We start from the raw sequence: 16,250 nt of genomic DNA on the forward strand, positions 1-16,250 counted from the left end.
TAACTGCATAGCGCAATTAACGGTTCTCTTAAATAAACAGTAACACATTAAAAAGGGGAATGTGGAGAATGATACTGGAAATTTTGAAGCTAAAATGTTAACATTTTTTGTGTTAAACACATATGTAAAGTACCAAATGTAAGGAATGGAAACCCCCAAACTATATTTATGAAATAGGAAAGTGATAGTGAATGGGCTATATGTGGTGTCTAAATCACTTACCTTGATTGCAGAACCCCTCCACTTATCTTACCAGCTTGTTGCGGCCTTTCTCCCTCACTGAAACGCTGATGCAGTTAAGAGCCCATCCAGTGCAAGTATAAATACTGCAGCGAATATGATTGGATATGCCTGTAACCCCTTTGGTAAGGGACAGGTCCCTGCGACGCCAAAGGGCAGTTATGACTGAGAGATTTACCCATGAGGGTACGGACAATGCCCTAAGAGAGATTATCCTCAACCCCTGTTTCACTCATCCATTTTCAATCTTCTTGGTGAAACTGAAAGAGGGTGATAGGGTCTCAAGTCAGGTCTGAGCTCCCAGTAAATAAAATAGAGGTGAGAACCCTTCACTCAACCTCTCACCTCGGAGGCCAAGAATTAACTGGAGAAGAGTAGAGTTGGGAGGAATTGAAAGCTCTTGTGGAGGTTCTTGACCTCCACCAGCTGGCAGGAAGTATATTGCACATGTTATGGACACCTTAAGTACTCTCCTCCTCTATGAAATAAACAGTCAAAATGCACTGAGATGGGGGGCGGAGCCAACTATCACAGAAGCAGGACGCATATCTTGAGAGCTCCTAATATCTACCACGATCTTACTAAGTTTTATTATTGATAACACCCTCCTGTGTCTTTATATTGGAGACTTATATTGAAGACTACCTTCTGGGTACAGTTGGAGGAACCCTGCAGCGCCATACATCTAAACTTTTTCAACCCTAGCTCTGTACCTTCCGGGGGAAAGCCGAGTATATGAAAACATGGCCGCGCTCCTTCTTTCTCAACTACAAGAGTTACTGGACCGGCATAATGACTCTCTCTTGGAAGCAGTGGCTGAGGCTTTTAGACCTTCCGTTATCTATACTACTGCTTCGGCTGTTTTAACTGTCCGAAAGAAGAAGTGTGCAGCAGGTCTGATTACCACGCAGCAGCCGCCATCTTTACTGTTTACACAGGGATTTCCCTCATTACCCTACACTAAAAATGAGCTTGAGAGGAGAGAAGCTGACGGAGGGTTGAACTCTATCTCCGTATTACAAGATCCGCTGCTGGATGGGCTCTGTAGCGGTTTAGAGGAGACACTGATAACAGAAGATCACCACCGCATGACTACTAGATTAACCCAGCATGAGGCGCCAGGCTCAGACTTTGCCTCGGATGAGATGCGGATCGGTAAGCTAATCCCTAGCGTCTGTGAAACGGATACACTAAGCACCACTCTGCTGGCTAAAAATACTGCACATACTACTGCACAGATGACAGAACAGCAAGCTGACAAGGGGAAGCTGGCTTACACTTCATGGCACCTCAGGGTCTATGTACTAGAGATAAACAGTAGTAACATGCAGGATCGCAAATGCGAAAGCTTGCTAGTGGACCTTAAATTGAACAGTGCTTTTGTTGCTGGTTGGGGGTCAGTGCTGGGGCTATAACAACCAGTGCAGCATGCTCCTCGTGGCCTCCGTGGAGGCATTGGCTAATTTGGACACAGCCTCCGTGCTGGCAATGAGAGACATGGGTACAGCCTCCCGGGATATTTATACAACCTATTTTGTGACTATGCTTTCCATGTTGTTTGGTTTTGCCGTTCCATGTTTCTCAGTGTTTGAATCTTTAATATGTTGCCTCAAAGTTGGTGTGATGTTTAGCAGCAGCCTATATGTGACCACTACAAGATCCTGCAGTTCTTTATCTAAAGCTAGATTTTCTCTTTGACACACTGTTTGTTTTCAACTTTGTTAGTATATTTGCTCTGTTCCCTTAATGTAGCGTAATGTTTCTTAGCAATATCTACCTGACCATTATGAGATTCTGCAGTTATATACTTGGATCTTCACTCTCTTTGAAACAATGTTTGTTTTGAATTTTGCAGCTATGTGGGTTTCGTGGGACCCTACTACTGTTCAACAAAAATGATTGTCTCATATAATTTCTCACACATATATCCATTTACCATCCACCTATGTTGCTATAAACATTTAGTCTGGAACATTTCGATACTCATTTATTTATTTCCTTAGGGGTTTAGCTCATTAAATTGGGATGGCGACCTGCTGTTCGCGGCCGAGATGGCGGGATAACTCCCTTTACCCTAAATGTATATATTCATTAGACCCCACCAATGTTGTAGCATCTGCAACTGTCAACTCTGAAATCTATACACAGATTAAATTTAATCCAACGGCATATATTAGCATTTCCCTGTCCCAGGTAATGATTATGCTATAATTCATAATACCTATTTAATATGCCTTTAATATTTTATTATGTTATACCCAAAAGACCCCAACTAGTTCTTGAATTTATTCGACCATATATACAGGAGTGCTGGAACCATAGTATATATAAATACTTCTACTGTGCGTAGATTACTATTACACTAGGATATCCTGTTTACCGACGTAGGCTGGTCCTGCGTTAGCATTTAGTTACATATTTTCCTACCCTTATATTCAATGCCAGTGTTGCATAACCCTTGTAACCTGCGTCAGCTTAGACTTTTGGATCTCAGTGAGCAGCATTAAGCCTTAGCCTATGTCCACCTAGTCCCCGTATAGATATAATGCTTTGCTCTGTTGCAATCTGTTTACTCATATAATTTATTTAAATTCCCACCTCCTTCCCCCCCATCCCCTCACCCCATATAATATGCCTCCTATTGCAGGAGGACTAGATACGCGGTTTCTCTCGTATATGCCGCACCTTATTTACCTTTTTTTGTTAGCAAAATCTTGCAGTTTGTTATTATACTCAGCTTCATTTCTCATATAACCCATGCAAGATTGTACAAATATATATATATCTGTGCACGTAACAATGTTATACCTATAACACCTGCCCTATCATATGCACTATTCACATAAGCATGAGATAAAACTATATAAAATCGAGATCTACCAATGAGAACCATCAATGGTCTCCTTTATTTGCATCTGCCTTCTTGCATCTTAATGCTTGTGAAGGTCCAAGAGTGGCCTAGGTTTGTACTTAGAAGGCATCTAAATGTTTGGCATCCTAAGTATATCCCAAGTTTGCATGATATGTAATTTGCTACAATTGCGTTTTCTTTACATGTATCCTGTTTCTTTTGTAACACTAATCCTTACTGTATGTGACATGCAATGCAAGTGCTTATCTTTATGTTTAATGTATGCCTTAAATATACCTCAATAAAAACTATTATTAAAAAAAAAAAAAAAAAATGCACTGAGATTATAGGCGGCCCTCAAGGGCTTAGAAATCAGTTTATGAGCCTACCTAGGTTTAGTTTTCAACAAAGAATACCAAGAAAACAAAGCAAATGATAAAAGTAAATTGGAAAGTTGTTTAAAATCACATGCCCTATCTGAATCATGAAAGTTTAAGTTTGACTTTACTGTCCCTTTAATCAGCTGAAGCAGTGCAGCAGGTCTCAAGTAGTAGCTAAACCCATTAGTCTCTATAGGAGCTGCTATAGCATAATGATACAGTATCATATGTTTGTTGTGATTGTGCATGTCAGCTCGCTCTGCTCCCTCACACACCTTTTTTTTTTTTTTGCAAGTCCTAAAAGCAGATGTACAATTATTTGGAGGGGATCAATAATAAATCATTTGTTGCATTATTATGTTAACCTTTCACTGCACTCTATGCCTAACTTCTGCTGCCCTGAACACCTTAAATAAATAAATAAAGTTAATAAAATGTACTGCTGCTGTCCTAAACACCCAACCATACTCTAACCTTAATAGACCTCCTCTGCCATAAAAAAAAAAAGAATGACCTCCTCAAGAAAAGAAAAAAAAGGAATCACAGCCCTGATCCTCTTAACTGCAATTATCCCTAGCTACAACCTCACTGCAGCAACCAGATGCTAACCAGAATCACCTGACTGTAAATAACTCTCACCTAGATTACGAGTTTTGCGTTATGAGTGGAAAAACGCTGCTTTTTCCCTAACGCCGGTATTACAAGTCTTGTAGTTATAGCTGTACCGCACACCTTTTTGGCCGTCACACAACGTCAGTACCACACTTTTAAAAAAGTCCCTTTTTCAATGGGACTTCCATAGCGCCGGTATTACGAGTTTCCCTGGGAGGCCAAAAAGTGATCGGAACCACCTATACCGAAAAGATCCATACCGCCATCTGAAGTCAGTAGTTATGCGTTTTACGCTACAAAGCTGTACCATAAAACTCATAACTAAAGTTTTAAAAAGTACACTAACACCCATAAACTGCCTATTAACCCCTAAACCAAGACCCTTCCGCATCGCAAAAACTATAATAAAATTATTACCCCTAAGCTGCCGCTCTGGACATCGCTGCCACTATTATAATTTATTAACCCCTATTCCGCTGCTCCCTGACATCGTCGCCACTATGATAAACCTATTAACCCTTAAACCGCCACACTCCCACATTGCAAACACTATTTAAATATTATTAACCCCTAATCTGCCGAATTACTCCTAATCTAATAGCCCTATCAAAATAACCCCCCCCCCAATAATAAACCCCTAGCCTACACTAAACTGCCAATGGCCATTAAAAGGGCCTTTTGCGGGGCATTGCCCCAAAGATAACAGCTCATTTACCTGGCAATAAAAATTACAACCCCCCCCCTCTATCTAAAGAAACCTAAGCTAACCATTGCCCTGAAAAGGGCATTTGGATGGGCATTACCCTTAAAAGGGCATTTAGCTCTTTTGCCATGCCCTGAAAAGGGCAATCAGCTTTTTTACAAAGTGCCCAAACCCTAAGCTAAAAATAAAACCCACCCAATAAACCCTTTAAAAGACCTAACACTAACCCCCGACGATCCATTTACAGTTTTCGAAGACCGGACATTCATCCTCATCCAGCAGGCAAAGTCCTCATCCAAGCGGGCAGAAGTCCTCATCCAAACCGGCAGAAGTCTTCATCTAAGCAGGCAGAAATCATCATAGAAGCCGGCAGAAGTCTTCATCCAAGCGGGCAGAAGTCTTCATCCAGACGGCATCTATCGTCATCCGGCGCAGAGCGGGTCCATCTTCAAGACATCCGGTGTGGAGCATCTTCTTCATACGGTCACTGCCGTACACTGAAGGTTCCCTTTAAGTGACATCATCCAAGATGGCGTTCCTTACATTCCGATTGGCTGATAGAATTCTATCAGCCAATAGGAATTAAAGGGGAAAAATCCTATTGGCTGATCCAATCAGCCAATAGGATTGAGCTTTAATCCTATTGGCTGATCCAATCAGCCAATAGGATTGAGCTTGCATTCTATTAGCTATTCCAATTAGCCAATAGAATGCAAGCTCAATTCTATTGGCTGATTGGATCAGCCAATAGGATTTTTTTCCCCTTTAATTCCTATTGGCGATGCTGGGGCAGAAGATTAGGGGTTAATAACTGTAATGTAGGTGGCGGCGATGTTGGGGGCAGCAGATTAGGGGTGTCTAAACTCTGGGTTTATGTTAGGGTGTTAGGTTTAAACATACTTTTTCTTTCCCCATAGACATCAATGGGGCTGCGTTACAGAGCTTTTCATTCCTCGATCTCAAGTGTTAGGCTTCTTTTTTGGCCGGCTCTCCCCATTGATGTCTATGGGGAAATTGTGCATGAGCACGTCAAAGCAGCGCTTGATTTGTGTGCGATATGGAGTTCAACGCAACCACATCGCCCGCACAAGCCTGCTTTTTGTAAATTTGTAATACCAGGAGGTGACATAACGTCGAAAATGTTGCTGTTGTTAATTTCCCTATAGCGCTCAAAACTCGTAATCTCGCTATCTGATTGGTAACTCCTCTGCAACAAATATCTCTAACTGTCAATTCTCCCATCACACAGCTAACACCTCCCATCAGGGGCGTATTATGGCCTAAGCCAACAAGGCCGGTGCCTAGGGCAGCAGATTTGGAGGGGCAGCACATCTGCCCTATCCTCTCTCTAAAAGCCAGCACACAGTACAGTGAGCAATAAAGTGCAGGCTCTTACAGAGAAGACAAGGCACGTTCGCTGATTAAGGTCGCTCTTCACAGGCAGTGCTTCTTTAAACTGTTGCTTTATTTAGAGCCACCAGCATTTTTGCAGTGGAAGCATTCTTGGTGAGAAACTTGCCCGGGGATATGCTTACAAGGTGAGGCTGGAGGAGAAGACCTGGTGCAGATATGCTGCCTCCCCTTGTCAGCTGTGGTGGGTCTGCAAGCGCAGTGCTTATTGCAGGTCTTAGTAACAAACAGACTGGATGCATCTGTGCACTGCTTAGATTAGCTTTTGATGTCTAATCATAAACTCTCAGCGCTAATGTATGTTAGCTACTAATAGCTAGCTTTATCTGCATTCATGTGATGTCTAATCATAAACTCTCAGCGCTAATGTATGTTAGCTACTAATAGCTAGCTTTCTCTGCATTCATGTGATGTCTAATCATAAACTCTCAGCGCTAATGTATGTTAGCTACTAATAGCTAGCTTTCTCTGCATTCATGTGATGTCTACTCATAAACTCTCAGCGCTAATGTATGTTAGCTACTATTAGCTAGCTTTCTCTGCTCATGTGATGTCTAATTATAAACTCTAAGCGCTAATGTATGTTAGCTACTAATAGCTAGCTTTCTCTGCATTCATGTGATGTCTAATCATAAACTCTCAGCGCTAATGTATGTTAGCTACTAATAGCTAGCTTTCTCTGCATTCATGTGATGTCTAATCATAAACTCTCAGCGCTAATGTATGTTAGCTACTAATAGCTAGCTTTATCTGCATTCATGTGATGTCTAATCATAAACTCTCAGCGCTAATGTATGTTAGCTACTAATAGCTAGCTTTCTCTGCATTCATGTGATGTCTAATCATAAACTCTCAGCGCTAATGCATGTTAGCTACTAATAGCTAGCTTTATCTGCATTCATGTGATGTCTAATAGTGATGTCGCGAACCTAAAAATTTTGGTTCGTGAACGGCGGACTCGAACTTCCGCAACTGTTCGCGAACCGCCATATACTTCAATAGGCAGGCGAATTTTAAAACCAACAGGGACTCTTTCTGGCCACAATAGTGATGGAAAAGTTGTTTCAAGGGGACTAACACCTGGACTGTGGCATGCCGGAGGGGGATCCATGGCAAAACTCCCATGGAAAATTACATAGTTGATGCAGAGTCTGGTTTTAAGCCATAAATGGCATAAATCACCTAACATTCCTAAATTGTTTGGAATAACGTGCTTTAAAACATCAGGTATGATGTTGTATCGATCATGTAGTGTAAGGGTTACGCCCGCTTCACAGTGACAGACCAAACTCCCCATTTAAAGGTACAGTCTACACCAGAATTTTTATTGTTTTAAAAGATAGATAATCCCTTTATTACCCATTTCCCAGTTTTGCATAACTAACACATTTATAATAATATACTTTTAACCTCTGTGATTATGCAATTAGATTACACTAGCAGACTGATGTTTCACAGTCAAAAAAGTTTTGGTTTTAAATATTTACAATACTGTTATAACAAATATGATTGGTGGCACTCGTTGGAAAGTGGGCCTGGCACACACGCTGGCAGGCAGGAAACTGCAATTCAATTGCACTAGCAGACTGATGATTCACAGTCAAAAAAGTTTTAATTTTAAATATTAACACTACTGTAATAACAAATATGATTGGTGGCACTAGTTGGCAAGTGGGCCTGGCATACACGCTGGCAGGCAGGCAACTGCAATTCAATTGCACTAGCAGACTGATGATTCACAGTCAAAAAAGTTTTTATTGTAAATATTTACAATACTGTTATAACAAATATGATTGGTGGCAGTAGTTGGCAAGTGGGCCTGGCACACACGCTGGCAGGCAGGCAACTGCAATTCAATGGCACTAGCAGACTGATGATTCACAGTCTAAATTTTTTTTATTTTAAATATTTACAATACTGTTAGAACAAATATGATTGGTGGCACTAGTTGGCAAGTGGGCCTGGCACACACGCTGGCAGGCAGGCAACTGCAATTCAATGGCACTAGCAGACTGATGATTCACAGTCTAAATTTTTTTTATTTTAAATATTTACAATACTGTTATAACAAATATGATTCGTGGCACTAGTTGGAAAGTGGGCCTGGCACACATTCTGGCAGACAGGCAACTGCAATTAAATAACAATAGCAGACTGATGTAAAAGTTTTTTTTTTAAAAAGTTACAGTAATGTTACAACAGATAGGAGTGATGGCACTCAGGATAGAAGTAGGCACAGTATGTGCTTGCTGCCTGACACACAGGCTGGCACTAGTGGCAGGCTGGCCTGGCAACTAAAATTATAATAACACTAGAAGACTGATGTAAAAGTTTTTTACATGTTACAGCAGATAGGAGTGGTGGACTGGCACTGAGGATGGAAGTAGGCACAGTATATGCTGGCAGCCTGACACACATGCTGGCACTAATGGCAGCCAGGCTGGCCTGGCAACTAAAAATTAAATAACACTAGAAGAGGACTGATGTAAAAAAAATTTTTTAAAAAAATGTACACTAATGTTACAGATATAAGTGGTGGAAAAACTTGCTATTAATCACACTATATGATGTGGGCCTGACACACAGGCCTGATGGAAAATGAAATTAGATTACACTAGCAAAATGATTTAAAAGTTTTTTTTTTTTTTTAAATTTACAATAATGTTAAGCAGATATGAGTGGTGGCTGGCACAGCAATTAACCACAGTATATGCTGTGTGAGACTGACACACAGGCCTGATAGAAAATTAAATTAGATTACACTAGCAAAATGATTTAAAAGTTTTGTTGAGGCTCACAGTATATGCTGTGAGCCTCACACACAGGCTGAAAGCCAGGCAAATGCAAATAAAATTACAAAAAAAAAAAAAAAAAAAAAGACTGAAGTTCTAGCCCTAAAAAGGGCTTTTTGGGGTGCTGTCCTTACAGCAGAGATTAGATGAGTCCATCAGGACTGTAGTGGACACTAAATACACTAGCCTAGCTATCTATTTCCCTATAATGTCAGCAGCACCAACACTAAACCTCCTCTCACTAAGAAAGCAAGATCGTAATGAATCTAAAATGGCTGCTGCCCAGGAGCTGGGAGGGTCTGTGAGGGAGTGTCTGCTGCTGATTGGCTCAAATGTGTCTGAAGGCTGTGAGATACAGGGTCAAAGTTTCCTCAATGATGACGAATAAGGGGCGGATCGAACATCGCATATGTTCGCCCGCAGCAGCGAACGTGAACAAGCTATGTTCGCCGGGAACTGTTCTCCGGCGAACTGTTCTCGACATCACTAATGTCTAATCATAAACTCTCAGCGTTAATGTATGTTAGCTACTAATAGCTAGTGTTCTCTGCATTCATGTGATGTCTAATAATAAACTCTCAGCGCTAATGTATGTTAGCTACTAATAGCTAGTTTTCTCTGCATTCATGAACCCATGGAGTAAATAGGAAACGGACACTTAAAAAGTTTCATTACTTGAATGATTGTAATTACTGTATGTGGCATGTGAAGAGCAGTGATTGCTTCAAAGTGTATTCTTCTTTTCCTCCCTTCCTCTTTCCCTTTCTCCCTGCCTTCCTCCCTCAACTCCCTCCCTTCTTTCTCTTAACTCCCTCCCTTCTTTCTCTCAACTCCCTCCCTTCTTTCTCTTAACTCCCTCCCTTCTTTCTCTCAACTCCCTCCCTTGCTCTCTTCTTTCACTCCTTTCTTGACCTCCCTTCTTTCCCTTCCCCAGTTTTCTCCTCTCCCTCCCCACTTTTCTTCTCTCTCTCTCTCTCTCTCCCTCGCTTCTTTCCCTCCCTTTTCTCCCCTCCCTTTTCTCCCCTCCCTTTTCTCCCCTCCCCTTCTTTTCTCTGGTATGAGATGCATGCAATTTAACCCACGTATACAAGTGTTTTGCTAGCCCATTTTATTTTAAATTGTTATGGAATTTTTTTTTTACAGACTGATGCCAAAAAAGTATTAGGGGGAAAACAGGCTTAAAACCCTTGTTTTTTGTTTTTTTTTTAAGGGGGGGGGGGCAGCAGGGTTTTGAGTGCCTAGGGCAGCACAAAACCTAAATACGCCCGGCCTCCCATGCAATCCCCCCACTCAACCCCTCCACCACAAACACCCACCACTTAATTTTACCCACCTACACGACCACCCCAACACCTCACAACTTATAATATTAAATCACATTACAATAATAATAATAGAAAACGTAAAAACAATTCTTACCATTTGTTCAGGTGCTTCTGTCCACAGCAGCAGGCACTCTTGCATGTACAACACCACATTCTGACATCTCTGAGGGGTTCTCGCCTATTTATAGATTTTAAAACCAAACAGTTTTAATGTATTTTAACTAATCAGAACTGTGAGTGGGAAAACTTCCTGTTAATGTTAAGCTTGCCGTCTCTGCTGATTGGTCATTAACCGAAGGATTGGTGGGTAAAACCTTTTTACAATTCCATCCAATCACAATCCTAATAAGTAAAAAAATATTTAGGAATCAAGATTGTCCAGAAAATAGAAGAGGAACCACTAGGAGCATTTTGATTTATATTTAAAAGGTGTAATCTAAAGGTGCTGGCAAAAGAGCATAAATACCTCAGGAAGAGTAAGAAAAGTTAGATTGTTTTTTAATATTTAATTTTAAAACTACTTTAAATGTATCTTAAACGGAAGTGGGGCTCAGGTCCTGGTTCAGTTTCTGATGGGGGTTGTTACATAGGGGGTGTGAATTAGTGGTGTAGATTGTGATCAGGGGTCACATATGGGGGCTTCATTTTTTTAGTAAAGTGGTTGTAGTGGTGCCGCATGGAGGTGAGATTGGGTGGGTTGTGTATAAAGTAAGGTGAATTGTGATGGGCAAAATTGTGGTTAGGATATTGTTGCGGGAGGGATAGAGGTAAGTGGGTCGTGTAAGAGTTAGCAGTGGTGTGATCAGGAAACCACAGTTAATCTTTTTTTAGTGGGGGGGGTTGTGCTGGGGGGGTTGTTAAATGTAGTTAGTGGATGGTTGAATGGTTAGCCACATAACCACATCAGAACAAACTCCTGGCCCTGCAGCCCCTCTGCAAGCTACATAACCACATCAGATCAGACCCCTGGCCCTGCAGCCCCTCTGTAAGCCACACAACCACATCCGATCAAACCCTTGGCCCTGCAGCCCCTCTGTTAGCCATATAACCACATCAGAACAAACTCCTGGCCCTGCTGCCCCTCTGCAAGCTACATAACCACATCAGATCATACCCCTGGCCCTGCAGCCCCTCTGTAAGCCACATAACCACATCAGATCAGACCCCTGGCACTGCAGCCCCTCTGCAAGCTACATAACTACATCAGATCATACCCCTGGCACTGCAGCACCTCTGCAAGCTACATAACTACATCAGATCAGACCCCTGGCCCTGCAGCCCCTCTGTAAGCCACATAACCACATCAGATCAGACCCCTGGCCCTGCAGCCCCTCTGTAAGCCACACAACCACATCAGATCAGACCCCTGGACCTGCAGCCCCTCTGTAAGCCACACAACCACATCAGATCAAACCCTTGGCCCTGCAGCCCCTCTGTTAGCTACATAACCACATCAGATCAGACCCCTTGCCCTGCAGCCCCTCATCTTAATATGCCCTAGGCCTTCCTGCCACTTTTGTTTCTCCTGCTTGTTATGTGCTTTCTTTTAAGCCTTTGTATGCTTAGTGGAAAAGATGGGCTTGGCTGTTACACTGCCTGATATATAGACAGAAATGCGATAAGCACTGCATCAAAAGTCTTGTCACCCCCCCCCTCCCCCCCCCCAGTGCAGCCTACTGAGACTTTATTGCACTAAATGTTTGAGCGATTAAAATTATCTCACTTATCTACTTCCTCTAGATAATTTATGGGTGAAGAGCATTTCATGTCATGGTGAAGCCATCACAATAGAGATAAACAGCCTCAAGCCAGAAGACATTGTGATAAAATGGAGTCAGACTGAGTCTAAAACTGAGAATTATAAGAAGATCTCTGCCTCCAACATACAACAATATTCTCACCCTAACAGTGACGGCAGCCGCACAATAAATAGTGTATGTGATTACAAAAGATGGTTTAATGAATACAGATGTGACATTTACTTTAAAGCTGTGGTGGAGCACAAGATGGTAAAGTGTCCAAAGGAGTTGAACGTCCGTTACAGCAAAGGTAAAAAAAAATATTTGTACAGAACCTTTATTTTCTTTGCAGTCATTTATTTTTGTAGATAAAAGTAAAACTGAAGAACCTCACAACAATAAGATATTTCATGCCTCAGACATCACTAAGTTGTACTAACCATAAAGACTGGGCTAATTGTAGATATAAATATTTGTGTTTTTATTTGTAATTGATTACAATTTCAATAGAAAATATACAAATATTTCAAGAGATGTTTATCATTGTAATGTGTTATTTAATAATAATACTTATTACAATCCAATGTATCTGAATGTCTATGTGAAAACATTATATGTACTTTACAAGTGATAAGGGGAACCAAACATGCGGCTAGATTACGAGTTTTGCGGTATGAGTGAAAAAGCAGCGTTAAGGCTCTTTTTCACTACCGCTGGTATTACGAGTCTTGCAGGTTTAGCTGCACCGCACACTTTTTTGGCTGTAACGCAACATAACTACACAGCTTTCAAAAAGTCATTTTTCAATGGGACTTCCTTTGCGCCGGTATTACGAGTTTGCCTGGGAGGCCAAAAAGTGAGCGGTATAGCCTATAACCACAAGATTCGTACCGCCACCTGAAAGTCAGTAGTTATGGGTTTTATGCTACAACGCCGTAACATAAAACTCATAACTAAAGTGCCAAAAAGTACACTAACACCCATAAACTACCTATTAACCCCTAAACCGAGGACCTCCCGCATAGCAAACGCTAAAATAAAATTATTAACCTCTAATCTGCCGCTCCGGACATCGCCACCACTAGAATAAACATATTAACCCCTAAACCGCCGCACTCCCGCATCGTAAACACTAGTTAAATATTATTAACCCCTAATCTGCTGTCCCTAACATCGCCGCAACCTACATTACTGTTATTAACCCCTAATCTGCTGTCCCTAACATCGCCACCCCTATACTAAAGTTATTAACCCCTAAACCTAACCCTAAGTCTAACCCTAACACTCTCTAACTTTAATATAATTAAAATAAATTTAAATAAAAATTATTATTATTAACTAAATAATTCCTATTTAAAACTAAATACTTACCTATAAAATAAACCCTAAACTAGCTACAATATAACTAATAGTTAGATTGTATCTATCTTAGGTTTTATTTTTATTTCACAGGTAAGTTTGTATTTATTTTAACTAGGTAGACTAGTTAGTAAATAGTTATTAACTATTTACTAACTACCTAGTTAAAATAAATACAAATTTACCTGTGAAATAAAACCTAACCTGTCTTACACTAACACCTAATCTTACACTACAATTAAATAAATTACATTAATTAAATACAATTAACTAAATTACAAAAAAAACAAAACACGAAATTACACAAAATAAAAAAGAAATGATCAAATATTTAAACTAATTACACCTAATCTAATAGCCCTATCAAAAAAAAAAAAACCCAAATAAAAAAAAAACGTAGCCTAAACTAAACTACCAATAGCCCTTTAAAGGGCCTTTTATGGGGCATTGCCCCAAAGAAATCAGCTCTTTCACCTGTAAAAAAAAAATACAAACACCCCCCTCAACAGTAAAACCCACCACCCACACAACCAAACCCCCCAAATAAAATCCTATCTATAAAACCTAAGCTCCCCATTGCCCTGAAAAGGGCATTTGGATGGGCATTGCCCTTAAAAGGGCATTTAGCTCTTTTTCGGCCCAAACCCTAAGCTAAAATTAAAATCCACCCAATAAACCCTTAAAAAAAACCTAACACTAACCCCAGAAGATCCATTTACAGTTTTTGAAAACCCTACATCCATCCTCAACGAAGCGGCAGAAGTCCTCATTGAAGCTGGCAGAAGAAGATTGGATCAGCCAATAAGATTGAAGCTCAATCCTATTGGCTGATTCCATCAGCCAATAGGATTTTTTCACCTTTAATTCCGATTGGCTGATAGAATTTTACCAGCCAATCGGAATTCAAGGGATGCCATCTTGGATGACATCCCTTAAAGGAAACTTCATTCTTCATTAGCTGTGGAAAGAAGAAGATGCTCCATGCCAGATGTCTTGAAGATGGAGCTGCTCCGTGCCGGATGGATGAAGACATCTGCCGGCTTGGATGAAGACTTCTGCCGGCTTCGATGAGGAATTCTGCCACTTCGCTGAGGATAGATGTCGGGTCTTCAAAAACTGTAAGTGGATCTTCGGGGGTTAGCGTTAGGTTTTTTAAGGGTTTATTGGGTGGGTTTTATTTTTAGCTTAGGGTTTAGGCTGAAAAAGAGCTAAATCCCCTTTTAAGGCCATCTAAATGCCCTTTTCAGGGCAATGGGGAGCTTAGGTTTTTTAGATAGGATTTTATTTGGGGGGTTTGGTTGTGTGGATGGTGGGTTTTACTGTTGGGGGGTGTTTGTATTTTTTTTACAGGTAAAAGAGCTGATTTCTTTGGGGCAATGCCCTGCAAAAGGCCCTTTTAAGGGCTATTGGTAGTTTAGTTTAGGCTAGGGGTTTTTTTTTATTTTGGGGGGATTTTTTTATTTTGATAGGGCTATTAGATTAGGTGTAATTAGTTTAAATATTTTATAATTTCTTTTTTATTTTGTGTAATTTAGTTAATTGTATTTCAGTAATGTAATTTATTTAATTGTAGTGTAAGGTTAGGTGTTAGTGTAATACAGGTTAGGTTTTATTTCAGAGGTAAATTTGTATTTATTTTAACTAGTTAGTAAATACTTAATAACTATTTAGTAACTATTCTTCCTAGTTAAAATAAATACTAACTTAGCTGGGAAATAAAAATAAAACCTAAGCTAGCTACAATGTAAATATTAGTTATATTGTAGCTAGCTTAGGGTTTATTCTATAGGTAAGTATTTAGTTTTAAATAGCAATTATTTAGTTAATGATAGTAATTTTTATTTAGATTTATTTTAATTATATTAAAGTTAGTGGGTGTTAGGGTTAGACTTAGGGTTACGTTTAGGAGTTTGTAACTTTAGTATAGTGGCGGCGAGATTGGGGGTGGCAGATTAAGGGTTAATAAGTGTAATGTAGGTGTCGGCGACTTTGTGGCGGCAAATTAGGGGTTAATAACTGTAATGTAGGTGGTAGCGACATTGGGGGCGGCATATTAGGGGTTAATAAGTATAGGTAGGTGGGGTAATTTTGGCGGCAGATCAGGGTTTAATGAGTGTAATGTAGGTGGTGGTGATGTTGGGGGCGACTGATTAGGGGTTAATAATTGTAGGTAGGTTGCGGCTATGTCGGGGCAGATTAGGGGTTAATAACTGAAATGTAGGTGGCGGCGACATTGGGGGCGGCAGATTAGGGGTTAATAAGTGTAGATAGGTGGGGGCGACATTGGGGGTGCAGATTAGCGGTTAATAACTGTAATGTAGGTGGCGGCGACATTGGGGTGGCAGATTAGGGGTTAATAAGTGTAGGTAGGTGGCGGCGATGTCGGGGGCGGCAGATTAGGGGTTAATAAGTGTAATATAGGTGACGGCGATGTAGGGGGCGGCATATTAGGGGTGTTTAGACTCTGGGTTTATGTTAGGGTGTTAGGTGTAAACATAAATTTTCTTTACCCATAGGAATCAATGGGGCAGCGTTACGGAGCTTTACGCTCCTTTATTGCAGGTGTTAGGCTTTTTTTTAGCCGGCTCTCCCAATTGATGGCTATGGGGAAATCGTGCACGAGCATGTAAAACCAGCTCAAAGCAGCACTGGTATTGGAGTGCAGTATGGAGCTCATGGGCTCGTGAGCTAGTGGGTGTTAGGGTTAGACTTAGGGTTAGGTTTAGGGGTTTATAACTTTAGTATAGTGGCGGCGAGATTGGGGGTGGCAGATTAGGGGTTAATAAGTGTAATGTAGGTGTTGGCGATTTCGGGGCTGCAGATTAGGGGTTAATAACTG

General features: G+C 40.8%; 1 protein-coding gene across 3 annotated transcripts in view; it reads left to right on the forward strand.

Moving 5' to 3' along the window:
* Positions 1 to 16,250, forward strand: part of LOC128642023 (uncharacterized) — a 229,572-nt gene that overhangs the window by 165,637 nt on the left and 47,685 nt on the right. For all 3 annotated transcript variants that reach the window (XM_053694659.1, XM_053694658.1, XM_053694657.1), the window contains exon 10: positions 12,054 to 12,362. In XM_053694659.1, coding sequence (XP_053550634.1) covers positions 12,054 to 12,362 — 309 coding nt within the window. The remainder of the gene's footprint in view (positions 1 to 12,053; positions 12,363 to 16,250) is intronic.

Source organism: Bombina bombina, chromosome 11, assembly GCF_027579735.1.
Source record: "Bombina bombina isolate aBomBom1 chromosome 11, aBomBom1.pri, whole genome shotgun sequence".
Taxonomy (NCBI): domain Eukaryota; kingdom Metazoa; phylum Chordata; class Amphibia; order Anura; family Bombinatoridae; genus Bombina; species Bombina bombina.